Raw genomic sequence first — 25,340 nt, 5'->3', positions numbered from 1 at the left:
GCATCGGGCTCCCTGCTCGGCGGGGAGTCTGCTTCTCCCTCTCCTGCTCCCCACTCTTGTGCTCTTTCTCTCTCTCACTCTCTCTCAAATAAATAAATAAAATCTTTAAAAAAAAAAAAAAGAGTTTAAAAAAAAAAAAAAAAAAAACAATTACCTGTCCTCCCAGACCGCCCTCCTGGAGTTTCCCGAAGATGGATTACGGGGTCTCTTGCAGGTTGCTGGGGAGCCGGGCTCCCAGAGAGAAGGCACCGGGTGGATGCTAGGGGTGTCCCCCCAAGCTGCTGCGGGGCTTCAGATGGTGTGCCAGTCACCAGTGTGCCCTACAGACCAACACTGACCAGTCCTACGGCCACTGCCACTTCGTCCTTCACTGAGAGTGGCCCAGGTTGGTGGGCGTTTGGTAATTGTTTGTACTACGTAAATGCCCTCTGGGTTTGGCACCAATTGAAAAATAAGACCAGGAGTCAGACGGACGGGGACTTAGATACCAGCTCTGGGGCTCATAAAGGTGTTGAGAGTGTGGCCAGTAGAATTCCCAGTGTTTCCCTTTCCCCAGTTAGCATATCCACCTGGGTCAGAGACCTAGATGACTGCCTCTTGCTGGGGACAGGCCACTTCCCTGTGGCGAGGCGGCTCTGGAAAAAGAGTGGGAAGGGTGGGGCTGAGCCACAGGTGCTGTTCCTTCCCCCATTCCCTCAGTCAGATACTTAGCTGCCCCCCAGGAGGTGAGGTCCAAGAAAGAGAATGTCAGCCCCTATTGGATGTCTCCATGGCAACATGGAACAACTCAAATGGAGGTGTAAGCATGGGTTTTGGGCCAACAGAGGTGCTCTTGGACAGGTAGGGGTGGGGATGCTGTCTTGGAGAAAGGAGAGTCGCCTTGAAGAATGAGTTTTGATGGACAGAGACTGGAGAAGGGAATTTAGCTTGAGGGACAGCATGAAAAAGGCACAGCAAAAGGGGAATGCTCTCCTATGGCTGGAGTATCAAGAAGTCAGAAGAATGCAGTTGGAAGTGGCCAGACTCAGTGAGGAAGGGCTGCAGAGTGGTAAGAACTTGACCTTGGAGTCAACTGCCTGGGGTCAAACCCATCTCCACTGCTTCCAGGACATGGGATTTGACCAATCATTTAACCTCTGCAAGCTTCAGGTTCCTTGTCTGTAAAATTTGGATAACAACAGTTATGAATCTTGAGGTATGAGACACCTAGAAATGCTTAGCCCAGGGCAGAATGAATGTTTAAAAAATGGCAGCCATTATTATTACCATCATGTGTCCAGGAGAGTTTGGGGTCAGCTAACGGATAGCCTTAGATGCCTGACTCATGGGTTTGGATTGCTGTGGGAGAGGCGAGCTATGGCTCAGATAAGAGGAGGCCTTCCAAGGCCAAAATTCTGATACCTGGGTACAGGCTGTGTGGCTGCGGGGGGAGGGGGCAGACGGACCTGCCTGCCCGGGGCAATCCACAGGCACCTGTCTGCTATGGGAGGGCTGGGGAGGGTCACGGGGGAATGCAGGGCGTGCAGGTCAAGCAGGCCAGGAGCTGCTCATAGAGACCAGGACCACGCTGAGAGTTTCAGATCATGCTGGGCCTCGGAGGCTGCTCAGAAATGGCCAGAAAGCTGATGGGCATTTGGATACTTTGGTCTGGAGCTTACAAAAGTAGGCTAGTGTTATGAGTGGTGAACATGGAGATGAAATATGGATTGTCCAGGGAGCAGAAAAACAGGAAGAGAGCTGAGCACGGAATCTGCCCAGAGGCAGTGAGTGGAGGCTGAGACATAGGACATTTAGTGAAGGGGGAGCACCTGGAGGAACCCAGAGAGCGTTTTGTCCCTAATGCCCAAGGAGGAGAGTACTGGAGGAGTTTGGGTGTGGATGAGACGCCAAGGAAAGCAATCCTCTGCTGCCTCTCACAGGAGTAAAAACGTGCATAGCTTCAGGGGGAGGAGCACAGCAGGGCCCAGAGGTGATCTCGTGGCAGCAGGTACCAGAGAGAGCCGGAGGTGAGGGCTTTGGCAGTGAAGCCGAGGAGAAGCACGAGATGGTAGCCGAAGGAAGTGTTTTCAGAGAGCAGAGGCTTTAATATTTGTGTGGGTCAGGAGGAAGGAGTGGAAGGGGGAGAGAGGCCGATTCAGCTTTGAGAGGGAACCACGCAGAGGCTGGGCCTTGGTGGGGATAGATTAGGGGAAGTCTGAGGAGGAGAGAAGGGGAAGTGAGGGATTCTGTTTCTCACCAGTGAAAGATGTGGTAGTGCGCTGAGGAGAGTCAGGTAGGAAGGACGCACCAGATTAAAGATCTGGGTGCACGAGGGTCTGGAGAAGCGGAGGTACGTGAACTTGCCTCCCCAGGCAGGGGGAGTTGAGGCGAGTCGTGATCCAGAGGTGCCTGTGAGCTGGGGAGGTAGCTGGAGGGAGGTCGGTGGGTATCAGGGGATGGTCCTGTGTGCTGACTGCTGACATGCAGCAGGGCTGACAGGGCCTGCCGTAGAGGGGCCCCATCCTGCTGTCCAGAATGAGGGGGTGCTGGAAGGGGAAATGGAGTCAGAGCAGGGTGTGGGAGGGTTCCTGAGGGGGGCAGTGGAGGGGACGGGCTGCCATGGCCTGGTTCTTCTCAGGGAGAAGGTCCTTGCATCCTGCTGCATTATTGCTGGAAAAGGATGGGAGGTTTCCAGGTGGTGACTCCCATTGCCTGATGGGTAAAGGCCAAGTTCTAGGAGGGGTGAGGTGAGCGGAGAGACCCCTCATAAACTGGTCCTAGCCTCATTTGCTCTCACTCTTTCCCGGTTCTCTGGTCACGCCTAGCTATACGCATACATGAGTGCATGCACGCACACACACACCTGCCCCCCAGCATACCTTAGGATATGTACACTCCTTACTCCTTTTGCATTTCTGCATGCTGCCTCTCTGAAGCTTTCTGGGGTCGCCCACACCACACTGGTCACTCCTTCCTCCCACTGCCTTGCCCTCTCCCGGGAGTGCACTGGGTGCTGTGTTGTTGGGCGCGTGTGTCTTTCTGGGATCACCGGGACCTCTGTGACACCAGGCGTCCACCAGCTACCCTTTGACCACTCATCCGCTTGAGTGAGTGGGTGTCAGACCGAGCCTTACTGTCCATAACATGACTGGCAAATGGTCGATTTGTGAAGCTCAGCTTCTCTTTGCAAGTAACCTCCATGTGAGGTTTTACATGTGACTTGCCTGTTGAGCTAGTGACGTTGTCAAGTTGACATTAGCACTGAATTGCCATCTGAACTTAATTTTAGAGACAATGAGAATTTCAGGGAAATGATGTTTTTCTTCTCACAAAGGAGTACCACGATGACTTTAAAATTAAACCATTAATTTATGCGTTTCTGAAGTCGAAGTTGGTAAAAGCCAAAGTTTGTTGGCTCTGCCTTATGGATCCCATATAGAGGCCCCGTTCTACAAGCAACCTTCACATTCTAATTGACATGGTTGAGAGATGGAGGAGTTTGGGGCCTTGGTAGATCAGTAACATTCATTAATTTCCTCTTAGCATCTACTACAGGGTTTTACAGATAATGGGGAGCAAGTAGTATTTGTTAAATGGATAAACAAATCTAAAAGTATATATATTGATTTTTATGGGTCCTGCATTTTTTATGACAGTTGTTTTCTCTTCTGTGTTGTCTTTTTTTTGAGTAAAATACGATCTTGTAACAGAGTTGAGGGGGCTCAGGGCAGTGCACAGAGTCCCCATGAGGATACTGTATGAAGGGCAGAAGGTTGTCGTCCCTTGTCCCCAGTGTTCTGAGCCCTGTTCGGACATGGAGACCAGCGTCCCGTATCCCAGCCTTCACTCCTCTGAGCAAATCTGCAGGGGAAGGCAGTGTGGTGGGGAGAGCAAGCAGGGACTTAGGTGACAGACAGACTGGACTCCATGGAAGGACTGTCAGCAACCATGTGACCTCAGGCAGTGTCCTAACATCTTTGTATCTTGGTTGCCTCTTTTGTAAAATGGGGCTGATAATGATAATCTATCCATCGCACGATGGCCAGCAAGCTTAAATGAGGGAATGAGGACAAAGCATTTTTGCAGGAGCTGCTGCTTCTGTAGGCCCGGGGAAACCCCCTGTGAACCTCTGGAGCAGGCAGCTTTTGCACACAGGCGGAGACTGCAGGGCGCCAGGTGGCATGCCATCATTTGCTGGCTCGTGGATGGTGGGGGCCATGGGGCAGGCAGCGAGGTCTTCGAGTGTGTGAGGTGTTGTAGCTGAGGCGCGGTCCTTCACATCCCACCTGGAAGGGGACACTCATTTATGTCTACTCCTCAGACTTGCTATTTCTGAGACTCTCAGAAGGAAGGGAAAGAACCTTCCATCCCAAGTTCTCTAAGTGGCTGCAGTGAGCCCCCACCACAGTGAAGACACAGATGGACTTGTTGTAAGCACATGGTAAGAGGCACCTTGATGGGGGGCGTGGTGATGCTCTGTCCGCTGGACACTGTCTGGCTCACCAGCTCCCTCTTCCCAAAGGCACAGATTCTGGCCTGCCTGCCCCACCCCTTGATCCCTCTCCTCACTGGAGTACTTGCCTTGCTTGTCTTCTGAGATCTGCCCCAACATTTCCTCAGCAGGCCTGAGTTGAGGCCTGTGGCCCTGGTCACTGAGATTGCCATGGCCTCTTCACTACAGTAAGCCCTTGAACTGGTGAAAAGGACGAGCTGGGAGGCAGAATGTCAAGAGCAGAAATGGGAGGTGAGAACAGTCAGAGGAAGGGGAAGCAAGTGTTTAAAAATATTAAGCAAAGACCTGGATGGGAACCCAACATCAACTCCTTGGTGTCCTGAAGCCCAGAAGGTCCGATGTGCTGTTTGGGTGTGAGCCATGACAACCTCACGCTTGCTCACACCCATTTCCTGGCCAGACCCCGTGGTCCTCCTTGTGGGCTGGGCCTGTGGTGTCTCATGCTCATGTCTTTGGGGGTGGTGTTTCTCTTAAGAAGCTTGCCATTCCGAGCAGGAGGGAGGATGTTAGCCCTGCTCCTGAGTCTGGGAGACAGCTGAGCTGGGAGGAAGTCCGGCCTCACGGCACCCAGAGGTGAGGTGTCTGCGCCTGATGCTATCCGTTGCATTCCTCTGAGGAGGGTGTTGAGCTGTGTGACTGAGTCCCCTGCTATGGTTGCGTGTTGGTGGGAGAACTATTTGGGGTCGTGGAGCCTTGTCTGCAGGGCTGCGGTTTGGGGAGAAGGGCTTGAGCCCTTTGGGTAAGAGCTTAAGTGGAAGCATCTGGGTTTGGATGTGCCAGAGGAGCCTGGTGTTGGAGGGGTGACATGTGACAGGACTTGGGCTAGGGTTTCAATGGAAGGGCCAGAAAGAAAAAGGACTCCTTCCAGCGGGTTGCATGGAGCTGGGCTCCAGCACAAACATTCTTAGGGCTCTTTAGGGACTCGCCCAGCAGGGAGGGGCGGGGAATGCCCAGTGCACACGGCTCACTAAACTGGCACCGCGGGGAAGAAAGACGTTAAGCAAGAAATCCTGCCTTCGTCCCCCGCTGGGCCCGGCACCATGTCTAGGCTTCGGGCCCTTTGGGCCGTTCCGGCCCGTCGCAGCCCCCCAGCCTCAGCTTCACTGGCCGACCAAACCGAGCAGCCTGACCTGGGGTGTCTCGGTGGGAATGAGAAGCCTGTGTGTGGACAATACCTTTACAGCCGAAAGCGTCAAACGGATGTTTGTTATCAGAAGTGACCCCAAGGTCAGTGGCTTTTTCACCTTCGGAGGCTTTCTTGTCTCCTGTGCGGTTTTTCTGAGGCTATGTAAGCTTCTGTTCGGGAGAAGAAGAAATCCAGGCTCCACCTCTTCGCTTTGATCAGACTCAGATAGTCACTAAAGGCCGCTTTCTCAGCCCCCTGGCCCCCTGTCCTGCTCCCACTGCTCCGTGTTCTGACATCCCCTCCTGTGTCCCGACAGAAAGCCAGCGTCTGTGGCCTGTCCTTCAGTCCTGCCACAGAGACGGGGTCTGCGGGCCCGGCCGTTGCCCTGAGGCCACATGGGCTGCTTTTCCTCCCCATCAGGCCCTTCCCTTTGGGGACAGAGGCCTCCAGACTGGACAGGGCCTCCGAGGGCTGCTCAGGGCCCCTGCCACCCACGGGAGCCTCTCAATTTCCCGTTTAGACCAGTGACCTCTTCTCCTTCATGGAAGGGGACTGTCTGTCCTATACCTGTCCCATTGTATTTTGGAAGTGGGTAACTTGTTTTAAGAACCACAGATGGAGAGGAATTTTGCCCCTGGTCAGCTTCCCGCTGCCTCCCTCAGGCAGCGGTGTGGTTCTGTCTGTCCATTCAACACACATGAGCTGGCCTGCTCTGAGCCAGGTCCGGGGCCGAGCTCTGGGCTTCAGAGACATTGCCCTGCCCACGAAGAGCTTACCACGCAGACAAAGGAGTCACACACACAAGTGGCCAGTGCTCTAGAGAGTTCCAGGTGCTGTGAGGGAAGTCTGTCATAGGCATGGAGAGGGGGACTGGGTCGGAGTGGTCACTTCCATGTGGGGGGGAATCCCTAGAATCATGACGCTGGAATTGTGCCTTGGATGAGGAGCGGGAATTGAGCAGGTGGAATGGGGCGTCATGGGCTAAAGTCTCGCACGTTGAAGGAGCCTTACAGCAAAATCAGGAGGGGTGAAATGGTTAGTGCTCGGGAGGGGGCCAAGTGTGGCTGAAAGGATTATCACTGCTGTGGTTGTAAACTCCCAGGCTGCTGTACGCAGAGGACTTCGGCATACGGTATCTCACTGCATCCCCATAATCCCACTATGTGTATATTTTCACCTGCACTTTATAAATAGGGGAAATGAAGCTCAGTGAGGTTAAGGAACTTGTGCAAGGACAGAGCCCATGACGGAAGAATGTGGGCCCAAATGCAGCCTGGCTAGAGTGCATGCTCTTGACTATCTCATGGGCCCTTCCCGTTCTGTCTGGGGTAGAGGCTGGTGAGCGATCGTACAAGTGCTGGAGTGCCTCGGTTAGGCTTGTGGAATAGCCCCGTGCTCTTGGCAGCAGGGTGGAGCAGGAGGGGTGTGTGGGAGTGAGGCTGTAGGCAGGAAGCCATCGTGGGCCTTCTGATGGGAGATGATGTGACCTGAAGTGGGGCAGGAGAAGAGGAGGGGACGGATATGAGAGGGAGACTTTGCTGAATGTAGAGGCCCCCGGATGTGGATGAGAGGCGGGAAGGCCCGGGATGACTCCCAGGTTTCTGGCTTGACGACCGTGGTGACATCACCATGGTGGGTGGGGAGCATATTGGAGAAGGCCATCTTTTGGGGCCTGCCAGGTGTGAGGGCATGGAGAGGGAAGTGGGTGTCAGGTGTGGGTCAGGGGCACACCTATCTCTCAGGCTCTGGTTTCCCACTGACGATGAATAGTTTTATCAGTGAATCTGTGAAAGTGTCCCCAGGGCTTACGGAATGGGGGTGACCTCAGGGGCCAAGACACACACAAGAGTTACAGGGGAGATGGCTGTGCACTGCTGCTTTCCTTCCTTTCCCAAAAAAATAAGAGATGGGGAGATCATATTTAGGTAGGCAGGATCAAGTTTGGTTTCCTGGAAGAATTGGCTAGAAGAGAAGATGGGGAATTTAGCAAGGAAAGCTACTGGCTTGGGCATAAAGCAGGAAAGCAACTGGTGCAGTCAACTAATGTTGTCTGTCCACAGATGAAAAGACACTTGCTTGGGATGGGGCAGAGGTTGGTCCGAGGGGGGTGATGGAAGTTAAAGTTGCAACCCGGTAGGCTGAGTCCATGTGGTAAAAGGCATGAATTCTAGGGGCTGATGAGCCCGAGACCAGACCTCTGTGCTTGTGTTGTTGTCCGGGTGACTCTGATGAACACCAGTGTTTGAGGACCACTGAGTCAGGCGAATCTTCAGTGCAGGGTGGGTGGATGGGGCTGCCTGGAGGCAGGCAGTCAGTTAGGAGGTGCTTGCAGGAGTCTAGGGTGAGCTAATGCAGGGACAGGTGAGGCTGTGGGAGCAGATGAGATCACCAGCAGTGAGCACTGGGAGAGAAGACCGTCTCTGGTCTGACTCAGCGGACCTTGGCTCTCCTGATTACATCCTTCTCCATCCTGAACCCTCTATGTGATTTCTAGGGCAGCACTTTCTCAATTTGCCTGGCTGTTCCTCCTCAGTCCCCTTTGTTGGTTCTTCTCCCTGATGGCTGTGTTGAAGTGTTCCAGAGACTTCTGGGGCCTCTTGCTTTGCTTTGCTTTTTTCTTTTCTTTGCCCTTCCCTTCCCTTTCCTTCCATTTCCTCCTTCCTTCCGCTCTCTCTCCCTCTACACTACTTAGGTTACTTCATGCAGTTGTTTTAAATTCCATCTTGGTGAGATAGCTTCCAGATTCTCTGCAGCCAGACTTACCTCCAAACATCAGACTCATATTTCCAAATGCCTTACTCAGCATATCTTCCCTTTTTTTTTTTTTTTAAAGATTTTATTTATTTATTTAATTGACAGAGAGAAAGAGAGACAGCGAGAGAGGGTACACAAGCAGGGGGAGTGGGAGAGGGAGAAGCAGGCTTCCTGCCGAGAAGGGAACCCCATGCGGGGCTCAATCCCAGGACCCTGGGATCATGACCTGAGCCGAAGGCAGTCACTTAACTGACTGAGCCACCCGGGTGCCCCATCAGCATATCTTCCTAGTTGTCCCCTTTGGCATCTTTTTTTTTTTTTTTAAGGATTTTATTTATTTATTTATTTGAGAGAAAGAGAGAGAGCATGAGTGGGGAGGGGCAGAGGGAGAGGGAGAAGCAGATTCCTCACTGAGCAAGGAGCCTGATGTGGGGCTCAATCCCAGGACCCTGGGATCATGACCTGAGCCGAAGGCAGACACTTAACCCAGGCGTGCCGCCCCTCCACCTTAGGCACCTTAAACTGAACGTTCCCAAAACCAATCTCCTGATCCCTCTTCCCTCCAGTTGCTCCTGCAGCCCTCCCAGTCTCCCAGAGACTCAGGGCAAAAACCTCATAGTCATTCTGACTCCTCTCTCCCATGTCCACTCCATCAGTATAGCTTGCTGGCTTTGCCTTCAATATATATCAAGAATTAGAACATTTACCACCTTCATTCTGGTCCAAGCTACTTCATCTCTCACCTGGTTTTCCTGTGTTCACCAGTGCACTGCTCCCCCACCAACCCTGTCCATTTTCAGCCAAAGTGTTCCTTTTTGAAAAGGTATATTAGATCCTCCTGTGCTCCAAACCCTCTACAGGGTTTCCGTTTCAGAGGCAAAGTGGAAGGACGGTGTGCATCCTCAGGCAAGCTGCCTGATTTTTTGCTCATCGGCAAAGTGGGACAATTCGTAAGTGGTGTGTGGGGATTACGTGAGACAGCATGGGATAAACCAGCGAGTAGCTAACAGATACCTGCGGAAGAGGAGGAAGGAACACACACGGAGTCTCTACTCTGTGCCCGGCACACCACACATACTACCTTTTTAAGTCATTTTGGTTGTTTTTATTTTGATCACTAGCATATATCTACACAGTTTAAACAGTCAAATAATTGTGCATGGTTTGTTAAAACAGCTGTTGTCTTCCCGCCTACCCATCCCCATTGCTTTTCCTCAGATGCAGCCTCTTTACATTTTTGAGTATTTTTATCCATATCGCTGAAGAAAGGCTTGTTCTGTTGCTTTGTTATTTTTTTCAGTTGTCATTATCTAGTGACTTCTGAGTCAGCACTCCATGCAGTGAGGAATCCTCCGCTGCCTTTCCAGCCCCACCCCCACTGCCCACAAGCGTGGTCCATCCCCACCAGGCTACCCACACACTTCCGGTTAGATAAGGTCTGGGGTTACTTTTACTTTTTGGTTTCCATGCAATTCTTTTGTCACTTGCTTGGTTTTCTATTTTCTTATCATTGAATTAAACAACTTCCTCATCAGTGACATAAATCTCTTTGGGTGTTCTGATGCATGAGGTGTCCTGTGAATTTCGTGTTAGTGGAGAAATCTCTCCCCAAGCTTTGGGAAGCTCTCCAACATGGACCGGCTGCCCTTTTACGTTTGCTGCAGAGACGTTGCCCTTATGTCTCCTATCACTTCTCCGTGTCCTTGTGGGTTTATGTCTTTCAAAATAAATTCCTCTACTGTTGTTGTGGTGGATAGCTAAATTAGATGTTTGGCTCAGTCTGCGGTATTTCCCTGAGGTCGACCTTGTTTGCTTTCACTGGTAACAATGCAGTTTTATAGATGAGACCGTTTAGTCTGAGAGGGGTTAAATAACTTGTCTAAAGACCCACAGCCATTATGTCAGAGTGCATGTTTTAACTCAAGACTGTCTGGCTATGAAACCTATGATCTTTCTTCTTTGTGCTCTGAAAATAAAGGTGTTATTGGATGATATAGGATGTGATCGAGAATGTTGGCACTGCCATCAATTTCCCTTGTATGTCTTCCATCTTCCTGTTTTTTTTAAATACTGAAAATGGTTTCTTGCTCTCTTACCCCAAATTGATAAATTTCTTATACCTTAAGAAGCTGTCTCCCAAGCATAGGAATAGCAAGAGGTATTTCTTAAAATGACCATTTAAGAGCAGTTCTGGTTTCTGGGCAACCTGTAAATTGTGGGGAAAAGGCTTTGGTTGGTTGTGATATGGTGACGCTTCTTTACCACTTGGTGGCCGTGTGGGGAAGGAGGAGGTGTATGATGAGTCCAACTTTGGTAGTGGTAGGTTCCTGGTTGAGGGTTCCTTCCCCAGGCCTTGCCTTCTACTTGGGGACACCGTCCTTCCCCACCCCTCTGCCTGGACGCAGCTGCCAAGGAGTCAGGTCCCAGCTCTGGCTCAGCTGTGTCCATGGCATAGAGACCTTGGAGGAGTAAGGGTACCAGGGACTCTGGATCTGTTTCTGATTCCTTCCTTCGTCCGGGCCATTGGCAGCCTGCCCAAGACACTTGCAGCTCTAACCACTTTTACTGACAGGAAAGTACTTTATAAAATGGAATGGAAACTTGTACTTCAGTATGAGTGGGATAAGGCAAGGTTGCTTGCCCAAGATTTATCTTAATCAACAGTTCCTGCTAATACAATATCTAAATTACTGCCTGCCTGAGAGTGCATCAGATAATGGGCGGCTAATTGTGGCTCACTTTCCAAACTTCAGAACCCTTAATACTGCACCCTGATCAACGTCCAGGTGCCCAACTGGCCTTTGTGTGGTGCAGTTCAGTGTCTGTCACCAGACACTGTCATTCTAAAAACATGGCTGTCCCATGTTGGCTGGCTTTATAGCTACAGGGTCATTTTCTCTCTGGCTGGTAGCAAAGAGGGTCAAGTTCTGCATTAGTGGGACATCGTCACAGATAGGAGGAAGACAGCGTCTAGAGAGGCCTGTGGGTGAAGGGAAGGGTGAATGGTACGTGGGCTACACCCTTTCTTACCATCCTGGCCTCTTCTTTGTAGCTAGGGATGAGCTAGTCTCTTGGTAAGAGACGTCTGCCTGCTCCTCCACCATCCAGTGCAGGGCTCCATGAATTGTCCAGGTGTCCAGAGAGAATGAAAGCTGGTTTTGGCCACTAGAACAACTGTCACTGTACTGAGCTCGTTAAAAGCACCGTTATCCTCTGCCTGCCCCTCTCCTTCCTGGGCTGGGGGCACCCCCCGCGAGGGAGTCCCCTGGGCACGCTGTCTCTTCCTCTGGCGTCCATGCTGTGTCAGGCCCCTGGTTGGGTCTCCTGTCCTTGGTAGAGAATGTGATTTCACTTCCACTCCCCACCATCTGCTTAGAGCTTGCCCTGCTTTTCGCTTGGGCCTTTGGAGTCTTCCCCGGGATGTGACTCTCTCCCAGCCGCTTTGGGTCGTCGCCTCTCACCTCGCTTCTCTCTAGGAGGCGTCCAAGCACCCTCCTTCTGGAGCTTTGTGCACTTAAGCCCCACATCCCTGATGAACCCAGGCTCCCAAGGGGGGTGCTGTGTCCCTGCAGGGATGAACAGACACTGAATGCTGCCATCTGGCGTGTTTGCCTCTGAGGCCCCAAGTTCCTTGAGGGCCGTGATTGTCCCATCCTGTGTTACCAACAGGAGCTCTAACCTTGACGGGGGTCAGAGGAGAAAACGCCTGCTAGCTGCCAGACCAGGAATGATTGGCAGCCTTGTGGCTTCCCTGTTCTGATGAGAGTGTCTGTGCTCACGGGGGGAGCTGGAGGCCTTACATCGATGGCATATTTGGCCCTTCCAAGGTCTGTCTGTCCCCCACACCGCTGACACCTCACAGCTGCCCTGTGATGGCAGCTGGCGAGGCCCCTTCTTACCCAGGTGTCCTGCCATCGCCCCAGACCTAGCAGGTCTGGAACTGAGCTCATCCGCTGCCGGAAACAGGTTCTGGCTTCTGAGCGCTCCCAACTACCGGCCCAGGCTCCCAGGCTGTACATATGATACACCTTTGACTCACGTTTCACTTCACACCACCTCCCACGGGTCCACCCAACTTGCTATTTGCCAAGTTCAAACTCATCACTGGGCAGAAGGCCCGTGGGCCTCCTTTTATGGCGCTTCTACTGCAGGGGGACGTGGCCTGGGCCCTCCGGGCTGGGCACCTTCCAGCTGTCCTCTCCCCTTCTACCCTGCTAAGAGGGCCCCATGTGGGGCCTGTCTGTTGAAATAGGAGAACTTCCTTCTCAAAAACCTGTCCTGTTCACATCTGAGGCCACTTGGTGTGTTGTGTACCGGCATCCAGACCCCTGAAGTGGTGGGTGTGACTCCAAGCTCCTCTCATTACCTGCCCTTGTCACACTTATGGGAATTCCGTGGAAGGTTTTGACTCATCATGAGCAGCTGGATGCTCCGGTAGAAGCTCACCAACCATTGTGATATTTGCCAACTCCCTCCTGCCCTTACATGCTTCTCTGCTTTTCCACCCCCTCTGCCTACAATAGCATTCTCCTCCTTATCTTCTGAGAAAGCTTCTACTCATCCTTCAAGACCCAGGGAAGCAGCATACCTGCCTCAATCAGCATAGACCCCATATTGCGTCATAATTATTTGTTGTTTTGTTTTGGGTTTTTTTAAAGATTTTATTTATTTGACAGAGAGAGACCCAGCGAGAGAGGGAACACAAGCAGGGGGAGTGGGAGAGGGAGAAGCAGGCTTCCCGCTGAGCAAGGAGCCTGATGTGGGGCTCGATCCCAGGACCCTGGGATCACGACCCAAGCCGAAGGCAGACGCCCAACGACTGAGCCACCCAGGCGCCCCCATAATTATTTGTTTTTACTGTTGTCTTCACTAGACTGCCTGGTCCATGGGGGCGGGGACTAGGTCTGATTTATCAATATCTCCCTAGTATGCAGCATTACAGGGTTCAGGGAATGTTGGTGGAATGGACCTACCCATTATTCACAAGTATTTACTCATAAATTTCTGAGTGCCAGGCACTCCGCTAGGCACTGGGCATATAGGGGTGAACAAGGCAGACAGGGTCCCCCTGCCTCCATGGGGAGGTAAGCAAGGCCAGTTAGCAAGGAAGAAAGTATATGGACGAGATACTTTAGAATTGCTGTGCTTCAAAGGGCTGCTGTAGATGGAGGTGTGCAAGGAAGACCTCTCTCAGAGGACACATGGGAGCTGAAACCTGGAAGATAAGGAGAAACCAGCCATGCAGAGAGCTGGGAAAGCACGCTCAGGGCTGAGGGGATGGCAAGTGGAAAGTTGCAGAGTAGAAGGTCTTGGAGTGTTGGGGGGAAGACAGGAGACCAATGCTGCTAGAACATGAGCAATGGGGAGAGCAACGTGGGGTTGGCCTGGCCAGATCCTACACTGCCTCTTTAGAGGTCACAGTGAGTGAGCAGTTTGGATTTTTTTCAGGAGTAGGGGAAAGTCCTCAGAGGGAAGTATTTCAGACTTTCAATGTCTCTGAACAGGTGGGAATGTACAGATTAATGCCCTGCTTCTGCTTCGCCCCACTTTCCTGCTACCTCTCCTTTCTCCCCCACTCCCGCCCCGCCCCCAAGCTTGCTTCCATTTAGGCCCTGAGATCTGCACACGGGCGTTTGGGGTCCCCAGCTGTCTGGCTGCTCTTCTCAGCAGGGGCAGCTCTGTTCCTTGTGCAGCCTTGCCTGGCTCCTGCCACAGCCCTGAGGTGCCGACGAGGCTCCCACCCCCTCCACAAGCTCCCATTCTCATTTCCGAGTTGATTGTGCAATGGTTCTTGGCCTGCTGAAGCCCAGTGCCTATTCCCAAACCCTCCTTGGCCTTTGCGCCTATGAATCACCGCCTTCCCCCTCCACACACATTGTTGCTTATCTCTCTTTGCCATGCCCAGGGGAACCAGCCTCTTGGACTTACCTGGGTTCTCCCTCCCGGAGCCTACCCTATTGAGTTTAAAGTCTCTCCTCCAATGAGCTGTCCTGGCACAAATACATCCTGAGATTATTGCCTCACTTCAAAAACAAAAAGAAAAACAGCTAGCTTATGTTGAGCACTTACTGTCTGTAAGGGAATGTACTAAGTATTTTCTATGAAATATTAATTCCTCATTTAATCATGACGTCAACATGGTGAATCAAGTGCTGGTATTATCCCCATTTTACAGATGAGGATACTGAGGCTCAGAGATCACGTAGTAAATGGCAGAGCAGTGTTTGAACCCAGACTATTTGAACTGCTACTGCCTGGTACAGTCCCCTGTGGTTCTTTGTAGTCCTAAAATCTTTATCCACACCATCTCCAAAGCCACTTCTCTATGGCTGCTCACTTGGCTTTCTTCTCTTTGAAAGTCCAACTCCACAGGGAACATGGGCCAAGACCCTCAGGACCCCCTGTTTCCTGACCCATGCCATCCTGTGGTAGAGGAGCCAGGCCTCTGTTCTCCATAGCACTTATGCCCATTGGGTACACGTGGGGCTTTTGCTGAAGGAGCAAACAACAGTTCCTGCCTCCAGTTTATGGATGTGAACTAGGGATTGCAAATACTGTTGTCAGTCTCTCCCTGCCAGCCAGGGAGCAGGTGGGAAGCAAGAAAAATGAGAAGAGGCTGCAGGAAGACAGTTTAGCTGAAAGACCTTTTGTAGAGGCAGGGTTGTCCAGAGATGGCACCAACCGCCATCTTCCCCCTTAGACGGGAGACTCAGCACAGGGGGAGTGGCTGCACTGTGTGTCCTTGGAGACGCCCTTCAGGCCTGAGGAGATGGGATGTTGCACCTTGCATGGTGTTGGGTAGAGTAGAACTCACATGGTAAGAGGAAGGGCTCCAAGTTCCTGGGACAGAACTCTCCCCACAACAGCGTGCCTGCAGCTTTCCGAGGCCCTCTGGACCATCCGAGAAGTGAAAGTGGTCGTGGGGGTCTCAGCCCAGGTCACACCTACCCAACGAAAGCATTGCAGGTGCAGGAGGATGCAGCCGGGAGACAGCTGCGTGCCTGCTGAGACACGCAGCCCCCCCTGCAGGGCACATCCTCTGTCGCTGACTCGCAGAGGCGCTTCCCCCATGCTGGAGGCAGCTTCTGGAACCTGGGACTCTAACGGTGGCTCTTCATCTTGGGAGCCAGCCGGATCGCATGCTAAAGGTTCGTGGAGACGGCGCGCTCGTGCCAGGAGGGCAAGGCTCGAGAGGTGACAGAATCGGGGGCTCGCCCGCCAGGATCCCGTGGGAGTGTGCTGCGCAACGATGAAGGAGGGCTGGCGGGCTTGCGCGCAGCACGTGGACCTCTCTGTGACTTTTCCTTTGTTCTGTGCTTGCATTTTCGGTAGGAGAAGGAGGAGACCGAGGGGAAAGGAGTCATGGCTTCGGATGCCAGTCACGCTCTGGAAGCTGCTCTGGAGCAAATGGATGGGATCATCGCAGGTACGGGCAGGGAGCCCTCACCTCCACACTTGAGGAACCCTTTTCCCTCCTGACCTTTCTTTCTGGCACAGCGAGAAGCCCCTTGGTAGACGTATTGTCTTTCACTGTGCGTGCCATCTCTTTGTGTAGGAGTTCAGACTCGTAGGATTCTTTGATACCTGGTGTGAGGTTAGGGCTGCCGAGACGGCGTGGGCGCATCGCACGGTGGCAGGTCTCCGACTGCAGCATGGCGTGGGTCCTGGCTCGGAGGCAGTTTGGCTGCAATAAGATCACTTTTACTGAAAACTGGCCAGAGCACATCATGGCTTATCACAGTCGAGCCGAAAGGAAACTCCAAGTCTGGCGACTTTGCCACCGTAATGCCCATGTCAGCTCCCTTCCCCAGCTGGTCTCCAGTGTGTTTGGGAATCCGGAGGCAGTTTGGTATCGATTCACCTCATTCCCTGAAGATTGTTCTTGGGGCACCTGGGTGGCTCAGTCGGTTAAGCATTTGACTCTTTTTCTTTTTTTTTTTTTTAAAAGATTTTATTTATTTGGGAGAAAGTGAGAGCATGAGCAGGGGGGAGGGGTAGAGGGAGAGGGAGAAGCAGACTCCCCTCTGAACAGGGAGCCTGACATGGGGCTTTATCCCAGGACACTGGGATCATGACCAGAGATGAAGGCAGATGCTTAACTGACTGAGCCACCCAGGTGCCCTGGCATCTGACTCTTGATTTTGGCTCAGGTCATGATCTCAGGGTTCTGGGATCGATCCAGCTCCACGTCAAGCTCCGTGCTCAGCAGGGAGTCTGCCTGAGGATTCTCTCTCTCCCTCTCCCTCTGCCCATCCTGCTCGTACTCTCTCTCTCTCTCTCTCAAATAAATAAATCTTAAAAAAAAAGAGAGAGAATGTTCTTTATGTTCTTTATGCCATGTTGTATGTTATGTATATAACTGACTTATTCACATTCGCCAGTTAGGAATATTCCCTAGAAAAGATCCAGCAAAACTGGTTAATTGGAAAAGGCTGCCAGTGGGCTGTTTGGGCTAATTAACTCTGCAACAGGGGGAACCCATGCCCGTATTGATTTTAGTATACGTGCTGCCGAAGTGAGCACCCCACGCCCGTATTGATTAGAATAAACCTGTCATTGCAAATCTTTCCCGAAGATCCCAGGTCCTCTTTCCGTCCTGACCTGATAACAAGTCCATGACCTTATTTGCCATGCCGAGCATGCTTCTTTGGGACTTTGCTCCTCATCGTGTGGAGCTTCAGCTGGAGGAGACTGGGGAGGGGGGTTTGGGCTGAGTGTGGCTAAAGCCCAGGATGTGTGTGGGTATCTGATACTGCCCCATTGCCCCTTGCCAGGCATTTGCTGCTTCTTCCACCCTGCAGAGAGAATCGGACTCACGGAGGGTTCTAGGTGTTGGTGCCTAGGGTGGGGGTGGGGTTGTGGGTTGAAGAGTCTTCATGTTCTTGGTGACACTGTAACATGTTCTAGCTGTCATCTGCCAGGCTCTTAGTTTCTCAGTGAACAGAAGGGCTCTTGAGAGCCCCGACTAATGCTTTCCAGAGGCTCCATAGATTGGGATGTCCTGTCTAGGTTAGGGCCTCCGAAGCCCCACCAAGAGGAAACAGTCAAGAGCGCGAATTTCCTAGCCGTACTCTCATAGAGTCAAACCTGGAAGCTGCCAGGGGCTCATGTGAATTGAGATCGGAGCCACAGGGTCAGACCCTCACACCTTAGAGCTCTTGGATGGCTGTGAGGAATGAATGGACACCTCCTAAAGAAGGCAGCTGGTATGGGGTCATTCCTCTCCCTGCCTCCCAATTTCTCCACATTGGCATTCTGAAAATGATGAAGCCTCTGGCAAAATGCCCTGTCTCAGAGAACTGTATGTGACCCTTGGGGCTTTGCCTTAACACAGGATCTGCAGGTGAGGATCTGGGATGGACAAGGAGGAAAGGCCCTTGGCATGGGTTGTGCAGAACCCAGGAGGCCCATCCTTCTGCCTTCCTAGCACAAAGTTCTCCCTCCTTCTTCCCTTTCGTTCATCCTCCACCTTGGCTGATTCCTCCTAGGAGGGCTCCTCGGGCTGCTGTGCCTGGAACAGGTGTGAGAGCTTGTAGAGAGGTGATTCTAAGACATCCCAAGGCATTCTTTGCAGATTGGTCAGGAGGAACCCCTGCAGCCAGGCTGCTTGGCTCAAATCCTAGCTCTACAAGCTATTTACCTGACCCAGGCCTCAGTTTCCTCATACTCAGAGTGGGAATAATAATAGTACCAACCTTAGAGGGTTGCTATGTTTACCCACATAAGGTGCCAAGAACAGTCCTAAGCACTATAAAATGTTAGCTTTCAGTAAATTAATGAGGGATAAAAAATCTTTATTATGTTACATCTTCTCTAGGGACACAGTAGAGTTCTTACTTATTCAGGACCTCATCTCACCCATTTGAGTTTTGTGTCTTTCATTGAACAAGGCTTGTGCGTGCCTTGCTAGACTCGCCTGGGGTCTGCAAGATTCATGCATAGTCTTCTGAGTAGTCTCTGCCCTGTTCCTGGCCCTCTCCAGGCTGTCTTCCACAGAGCAGCAGAACGATCCTTGAAACGTACATCAAATCACAGCATTCCTCTCTCCAAAGCTCGTCAGGGGCTGCCCATCTCCGGATTAAATCTGAAGTCCTCAACGGAGCCAGCACTTCTAGACGCGATCTGGCCTTTGGCCGCCTTTATGGCCACACCTCCTACCACTTTCCTTCTGGCTTAACCTTGCTTTAGCCTGCACGCTAGCTGTCTCAGGACCTTTGTGCTTGCTGCCCCCTTTGCTGGAATGCTGTCCTCCAGATACCCTCCGGTCTGATCTCTGCCACAATGTTGCCACATCAGAGAGGTCTTCTCTGATCCTCTCTAATTAGCATCACCCCCTCCTATCACTCTCTCCTGATAATCCTGTTTATATTTCTTCACAGCACTGATCACCACCTGACCTATTACATTCACATTTGTCTCTTTGTGTGTCAACGGCTTCCTGAACCAAATTGTAAGTTCCATGAGGACTGAGGCTTTGCTGCTCCGTCTCCAGCACCTCAATTGGTCTGCAGTACATATTAGGTGTTTAATAAGTACTTGTCACATACACCTTTTATTTACTTTTGTGAATAGGAGCCAGTTGTTTGTTTCTATACGTACCTTCTTTTCTGTGCACTGAACTTCATTTATTGTTTTCTCTGGTGCCTTTCACTGATTTTTTTGGGCCCACAAATCACTCATTTTTTTTGAAGATTCTGTGATTGGCATGTCCTGTGAACCATCTCTCAAGTACTAATTGTCTCACACAGACATTGGACAGGAGCTATTTGGCAGATGAATGAACATTGAGGTAATTAGTGAGTGTCTGGAGGGTATACGTTCTACATCTTGTGATGACAAGAATGATAATTATTTTTTTTTAATTTTTTAAAAAGATTTTATTTATTTATTTGAGAGAGAGAGCATGAGCAGGGGGTAGGGGTAGAGGGAGAAGCAGACTCCCCGCTGAGCAGGGAGCCCAATGCGGGACTCGATCCCGGGGCGCTGGGATCATGACCAGAGGTGAAGTCAGATGCTTAACCGACTGAGCCACTCAGGCGTCCCAAGAATGATAATTATTGAATGTCTTCGTGCAGGATACTCTTCTGCAAGATTATTAATACCCTCCTCATATTCAAGGTGGTTGGGCCAAACTGGACCAAAGAGCTTAAGAGTTTTTCTGGTTGTTAATGTGGACTAGGGAGTTAGACTTTTAGGGTTTGAATCCCAGCTCCATCACTTAGGACTGGCTGTGGGATCTTTAGACAAACTGTTTAATCCCTATATGAGCTCAGTTTCCTCATATATAAAATAGTGGTATTAGTACCTATCTCATATTATTGGGGGGATTAAGTTAATGCAGATAAGGCACATAGGAAGTACTACTCAGTTGGTATAAGTTACTTTGTTGAGATTAGTACTGACATTACGATTTTTACCACCCAAGGTCACGGATTTTGAGTCCAGGGCCATCTGAGCCTCTTCCGGGCTGCTTTTATGCCTGCATTGGTTTTATGATGATGTGTAATAGAGCCCCGGGGGCTCTGTGGGGCCATCTGTAGAGAAGAGTTAACTGGGAGCGGGGTCAAGTTCTGTTCTTGCTCCCAGTCCCCTAGCCAGAGTGTCTCTGCTCTCGTCTCTCTTACACATCAGACTCCCAAGTAAGGGTTCCTTTGCTGCAAGGGTGACGGCCAAGGGAAGGTTTGAAACTTGCATTACCACATCATGATGCCACAAATCCCACAGAAATGACATTTTTATGTGAACATTTAGCTCGTCCTTTCTGCGTTTCTATCTCATAGTAATTTGAGTGACGTCAAGTGATGCCAACAGGACCAAACACGGTTGCTTTTGCATCTGTTGAGTGCTCGGATGAGTACCCAAGGGCTGTATTCTCTCCTTTTCTGAAGACACAATTACCACTTACTTCAAATGGAAGAAATTTTTATAGGCTTCCTGTGTGCCCCACATAGCAATCATTTACGCAAAAACAACACGGATTCCTCCTAAAATGGACACAGTTCATTCAATAATGATGGTTCATAGTTATAACACTACGGAACAAGGGATTTCCCTTAATTAATTACTCTGTGTACTATGATAGGCTCAGGTTCACTTTCTGAAACTCTTTCCAAAAAGAGCACACTTAGGGCATGGGATATCAGGATTCGTGTAATTAAATCTTTAAGGCAAAAAAAAAAAAAAAAAGGTGTCATGGTGGTCCTTATCTCTAAGCACCCAGTGGTTCTGGAGGTGTGAGGAAAAGAAATGCCTTGCAAGCAGAAACAGGACTAATAAATGAAACTCCTTATAAGGTTGAATTCTTGAAACCTGAATGGAGTTTCCTGGGTGTGATGGTACTTGATTGGAACCCCAAAATTCTGTGCCAGGAAGTTGGAAAGTGGTGACTTAAAGACCCCAGCCCCTTGTCAAAATGATTTGTTTCTAGTACAAAAGACCACTGTTGTTAGCTTCCAGTACAATGTTAACCTTTGCTCTTGTTCCTGATTAATCCCTGTGATTTGGCCTGCAAATAATACCCTAATTGAATTACACTCTTGACAATTGCAGCTGAACTATATAATGCTGAAGTACATCCCTCTGGGTGACCCAGAGCAACTGCCACATATTCTCATTTTGCATAAGGCTTAATTTGTGGGCTGACAGGTTCAGTGGCTGCCCTGCGAGGCCATTTCTGTAATAGTACCAGAGAACCCCGTGGTCAGGACACAGAGGACCACGCATTCCTCTTCACCATAGCAGGGGGTCACTCAGGCAGTCCTCTGCAAGCTGTACCCACCAATGAGGACTGGGTAAAAGGAGCCTGTTTTATGACAGTTAAAAAAAGAGGTTGCTCTGGGCCTTTCTGCTAACTCTGATTCGTGTCTGGGTGGTTTTTGTTTTGTTTTGTTTTTTAAGATTTAGATTGGGGGCAGAGAAAGTTCTGGTCAAGACTGAGATTATTCACCTTGACTGTTGAATGACTTCAGCTGTGGCAGTAAAGGCTGTTCAGGAGTCCATGCTCTGAACATGCTCCATTAACTGGCCTTGTCCGGACCCTCTCTGAGGTGGGTCAGCACGTAGCAGTCATCAATAAGGGAGAGGCAGAACCAAAACCTGCCTGTTTCCCATTCAGGATTCAGGTTGAGAGCGCTTGGCTCTGATTCTGACCCAGAGACAGGCAGAGTGGAAGTTTGGAGGTGTCCAGTGGGCTGAGGTAGCAAAGACTAATCTTTATGTAAAGAGATCAAAATGGCCCTCGGTGGCAAGCACTGTTCGACAGCCATCATTCTGATTTTTCCTCTTACTGGCAGAACCCTCCTCCACACCTTCAGGGCTGCGTGGCCTCATTTTCTATTCTCTGAGAGAGTTTGAGTAAAACTGGAATTACCACTTCTTCCTTACATACTTGCTATGGTTGTAGGTATAGGAACCAACCTACAAAACCAAGTGAAAGATTTTATTTTCTTCATGGTTATAAACAGTGGTTCAATTCTCAGTTGAGTTTTGGCAGTTTATACCTATCTAACCGTCTAATTTTACTGAGATCTTTAATTTTGTTTCTTGGGGTTTTTTATAGATTTTATTATATTTATATTACTATGGATTTTATTTATTTATTTGAGAGAGAGAGAGAGCACACTGGTGCATGTGCAAGTGGGGGCAGGAGCAGAGGGGGAGGGAGAGGAAGAAGGAAAGAATCCAAAGCGGACTCCACGCCCCAGCAGGAGCGCAATAAGGGCTCGGTCTCACAACCCTGAGATCATGACCTGAGCCGAAACCAAGAGTCGGATGCTTAACCCACTGAGCCAACCAGGTGCCCCCAGGTCTTTATAGTTTTGTTAACATAAACATGCTATCATATATATTTTTTAAAGATTTATTTATTTGAGAGAGAGAGCACGCGCATGTGCATGCTGCTGAGTGGGGGTAGGGGCAGAGGGAGCGAGAGAATCTCAAGCAGATTCTATGCTGAGCGCAGAACCCTCTTGGGGCTTGATCTCAGGACCCTGAGATCATGACCTGAGCTGAAATCAAGAGCCGGTCGCTTAACCTGAGGCACCCAGGCGCCCTATAGCTATCATATTTTTTAAAGATCTGCTACACTTGTTATGTCTCTGTTTATATTCCTAATACTGCCTAATTGTACCCTCTATTTTTTTTATCTTGCCAGAGTTATCTCTTTTCCTTTTTTTTTTTTTTTTTTTTTGAGAGAGAGAATGTGAGGGGGAGAGAGAGAATCTTAAGCAGGCTCCATGCCCAATACGGGACCAGCGCAGGGCTCAATCTTAAAACTCTTGAGATCATGACCTGAGCCAAAATCAAGAGTTGGACACTTAACCAACTGAGCCACCCAGGTGCCACTTGCCAGAGTTATCTTTTGTATTATTATTTTCAAAGAACTGACTTTTGCCTTTGCTGATCAGTCTCCATTACCCATGAGTAGTATGTTTGTGTATATTATTTATTCTGTAAATAGATAAATATGTATCCAATATTATGTGTGTGTGTGTCTGTGTGTAGAGAGAGATTTCTTTTATTTTTTTTTAAAGAGTTTATTTATTTATTTGACAGAGAGAGAGAGCACAAGTAGGCAGAGTGGCAGGCAGAGGGAGAAGCAGGCTCCCCACTGAGCAAGGAGCCCGATGCGGGACTTGATCCCAGGAGCCTGGGATCATGACCTGAGCCAAAGGCAGATGCTTAACCAACTGAGCCACCCAGGTGTCCGGAGAGAGAGATTTCTGAGAGATTGGTTGATTGATTGATTTTAAAGAATTGGCTTGTGTGATTATGGAAGCTAGCAAGTCCAAAATCAAACAGGACAGGCCAGCAGGCTGGAGATCCAGGGAAGAGCCAATGTTGCAGCTCCAATGGGTAGGCCATCTGCTGGCAGAATTCCTCCTTCTTCCAGGGAGATCAGTCCTTTTCTATCACAGCCTTTCACTGATTTGACGAGGCCCCCCACATTATGGAGAAACAGCTGCGTTAGTCACAGTGTAATGATTTCAGTGTTAATTTTGTCTAAAAAATACCTTCACAAAAGCATCTAGAATAACATTTGATCAAATATCCGGGTACTGTGGCCTAGCCAAGTTGACACATAAAATTAACCATTATAGTATCTATAGATAAATATGCATTCTGTAGCTATACTTACTATATATTCATATTTAACTTATTTGAATGTTTTTATCATTTTCTTATTTCCTAACTTAAATGTATCTGTACTCTTTTAAAAACCAAATTAAAAAGCCAATCAGTAATATATATTTTCAACTGCCTGCTAACTTCATTATGTTGTGGTTAAGTGGTCTCTAATATTTATCCTTTGGAATTTATTGATACTTGCTTTATGGCCTTGACTACAACACTGTCTGTTGTCGTTACTGTCCCACGCATGCTTGGAAGGTGTGTGCCTTCTCCCAGTTGTCAGGTGCAATGTTCTCTGTTCAGTACATGCACTTTGTTTAAATCTTTGCTACCATTACTGATTTTTTTTTTTTTGTCTGCTTGATCTTATCACTTTCTTAGAAATGCATATTAAAATTCTACTAAATGGTAGATTTTGTCTCCTTATAATTCTGAATATTTTGCCTTATATTTTGAAGCTGTGTTTTGTATTATATGAATACACGTTTAGAATTAGTACTTCCTGGTAAAGGCTTTCATCATCATATAGTTACACTCTTCATCTCTAGCAATGATTTTTTTGTCTTTTTTTTTTTTTTAAGATTTTATTAATTTCTTTGAGAGAGAGAGAGAAAGCATGATAGAGAGAGCACAAGCTGGCAGGGAAGGGCAGAGGCAGAGGGAGAAGCAGGCTCCCCGCTAAGCAGGGAGCCCAGTTCGGGACTCAGTCCCAGGACCCTGAGATCGGGACCTGAGCCAAATGCAGACGCTTAACCAACTGAGCCACCCAGGCGTCCCAATGCTTCTGGTCTTAAAGAGTGTTTTGTCTCATGTTAATCTGTCTACCCCAACTTCCTTTTGGTTATTATTTTCTTGGTATTATCCTTCTTCCATCCTTTCTCAATCACAAGCTTTCAATGTGGTTTTGCCGGAGGGATATAGATGCACTCTCACTTTTTAACCAAGTTAATAATATCTGTCTTTTAACTGGCCAGTTTAGTCTGTATACATTTATTTTGACAATTCATCTGACCATTTATCCGCTTACTGTCTGATTTCTACTTGTCTCACACTTTCTGTGCTTCCTTCACCCCCTCTTTTTTTTTCCTATTTTTTTTTTTTTTAAGATTTTATTTATTTATCAGAGAGAGAGACAGAGGCAGGCAGAGGGAGAAGCAGGCTCCTTGCTGAGCAAGGAGCCCGATGTGGGACTCAATCCCAGGACCCTGGGATCATGACCTGAGCCAAAGGCAGACGCTTAACCGACTGAGCCACTCAGGCGTCCCTTTCCTATTGTTTTAAAACATCGAATTATTTGTATGTGCTCTTATTCCAGAGTCAAGGCCCAGTGTCCTCCTTTGGGGGTGGGCTTCTCTAGCTGACTGAGGGTAGTGCCCTTTTGTATCCCGGCTCAGTGCAGAGCTCTCCCATCTGACCTCTCCCCGGGCTCAGGCCTAAGCTTCGTCCCCGTCCCCTCTGAGTGGGCTATGGCCCAGGTGACTGGCCATCGGGGAACTGGGGGTGGTGCACAGGACAAACACCAGCTCAGATGCTCTCTTAACCCCAAGCTTCTGAGCTCTGAAGATTGCCGTCAGTTCAGTTGTGTAAAAAGTGTGTGTACATGGGTTTTTTTAATTTTGGGGTGTTTTTGGAGGGCTTTCTCTGTACGGCTAGTCTGCCCCTGCCTGCCCTGTTGATGCTATAACACTGTCCCCTTCCTCCGCCCGCTGTCCCCTTCCTCCACTCGCTGTCCGCTGTCCCCTTCCTCCACCCACTGTCCCCTTCCTCCGCCCGCTGTCCCCTTCCTCCACTCGCTATCTGTCCCCTTCCTCCACTCGCTGTCCGCTGTCCCCTTCCTCC

The 25,340-nt window shown here is 49.7% G+C and overlaps 1 protein-coding gene across 7 annotated transcripts in view; it reads left to right on the top strand.

Annotated features, from left to right (window-relative positions):
• PPFIBP2 (PPFIB scaffold protein 2) overlaps positions 1-25,340 on the top strand; it is a 145,114-nt gene that overhangs the window by 16,864 nt on the left and 102,910 nt on the right. For 6 of the 7 annotated variants that reach the window (XR_014138704.1, XM_081798652.1, XM_081798653.1 and 3 more), the window contains exon 2: positions 15,705-15,798. Coding sequence is in view for 6 of the 7 variants with exons in the window: in XM_081798652.1 (XP_081654778.1) it covers positions 15,705-15,798 (94 nt within the window). In the remaining variant the exon portion in view is untranslated. Of the gene's footprint in view, positions 1-14,893; positions 15,521-15,704; positions 15,799-25,340 lie in introns of those variants that run through there. The other variant, XM_081798655.1, reaches the window with a different exon arrangement.

The sequence above is a fragment of the Leptonychotes weddellii genome, chromosome 11 (assembly GCF_054177405.1).
Source record: "Leptonychotes weddellii isolate Sample4059 chromosome 11, ASM5417740v2, whole genome shotgun sequence".
NCBI lineage: Eukaryota > Metazoa > Chordata > Mammalia > Carnivora > Phocidae > Leptonychotes > Leptonychotes weddellii.
This window is presented reverse-complemented; position numbering and strand designations above follow the sequence as displayed.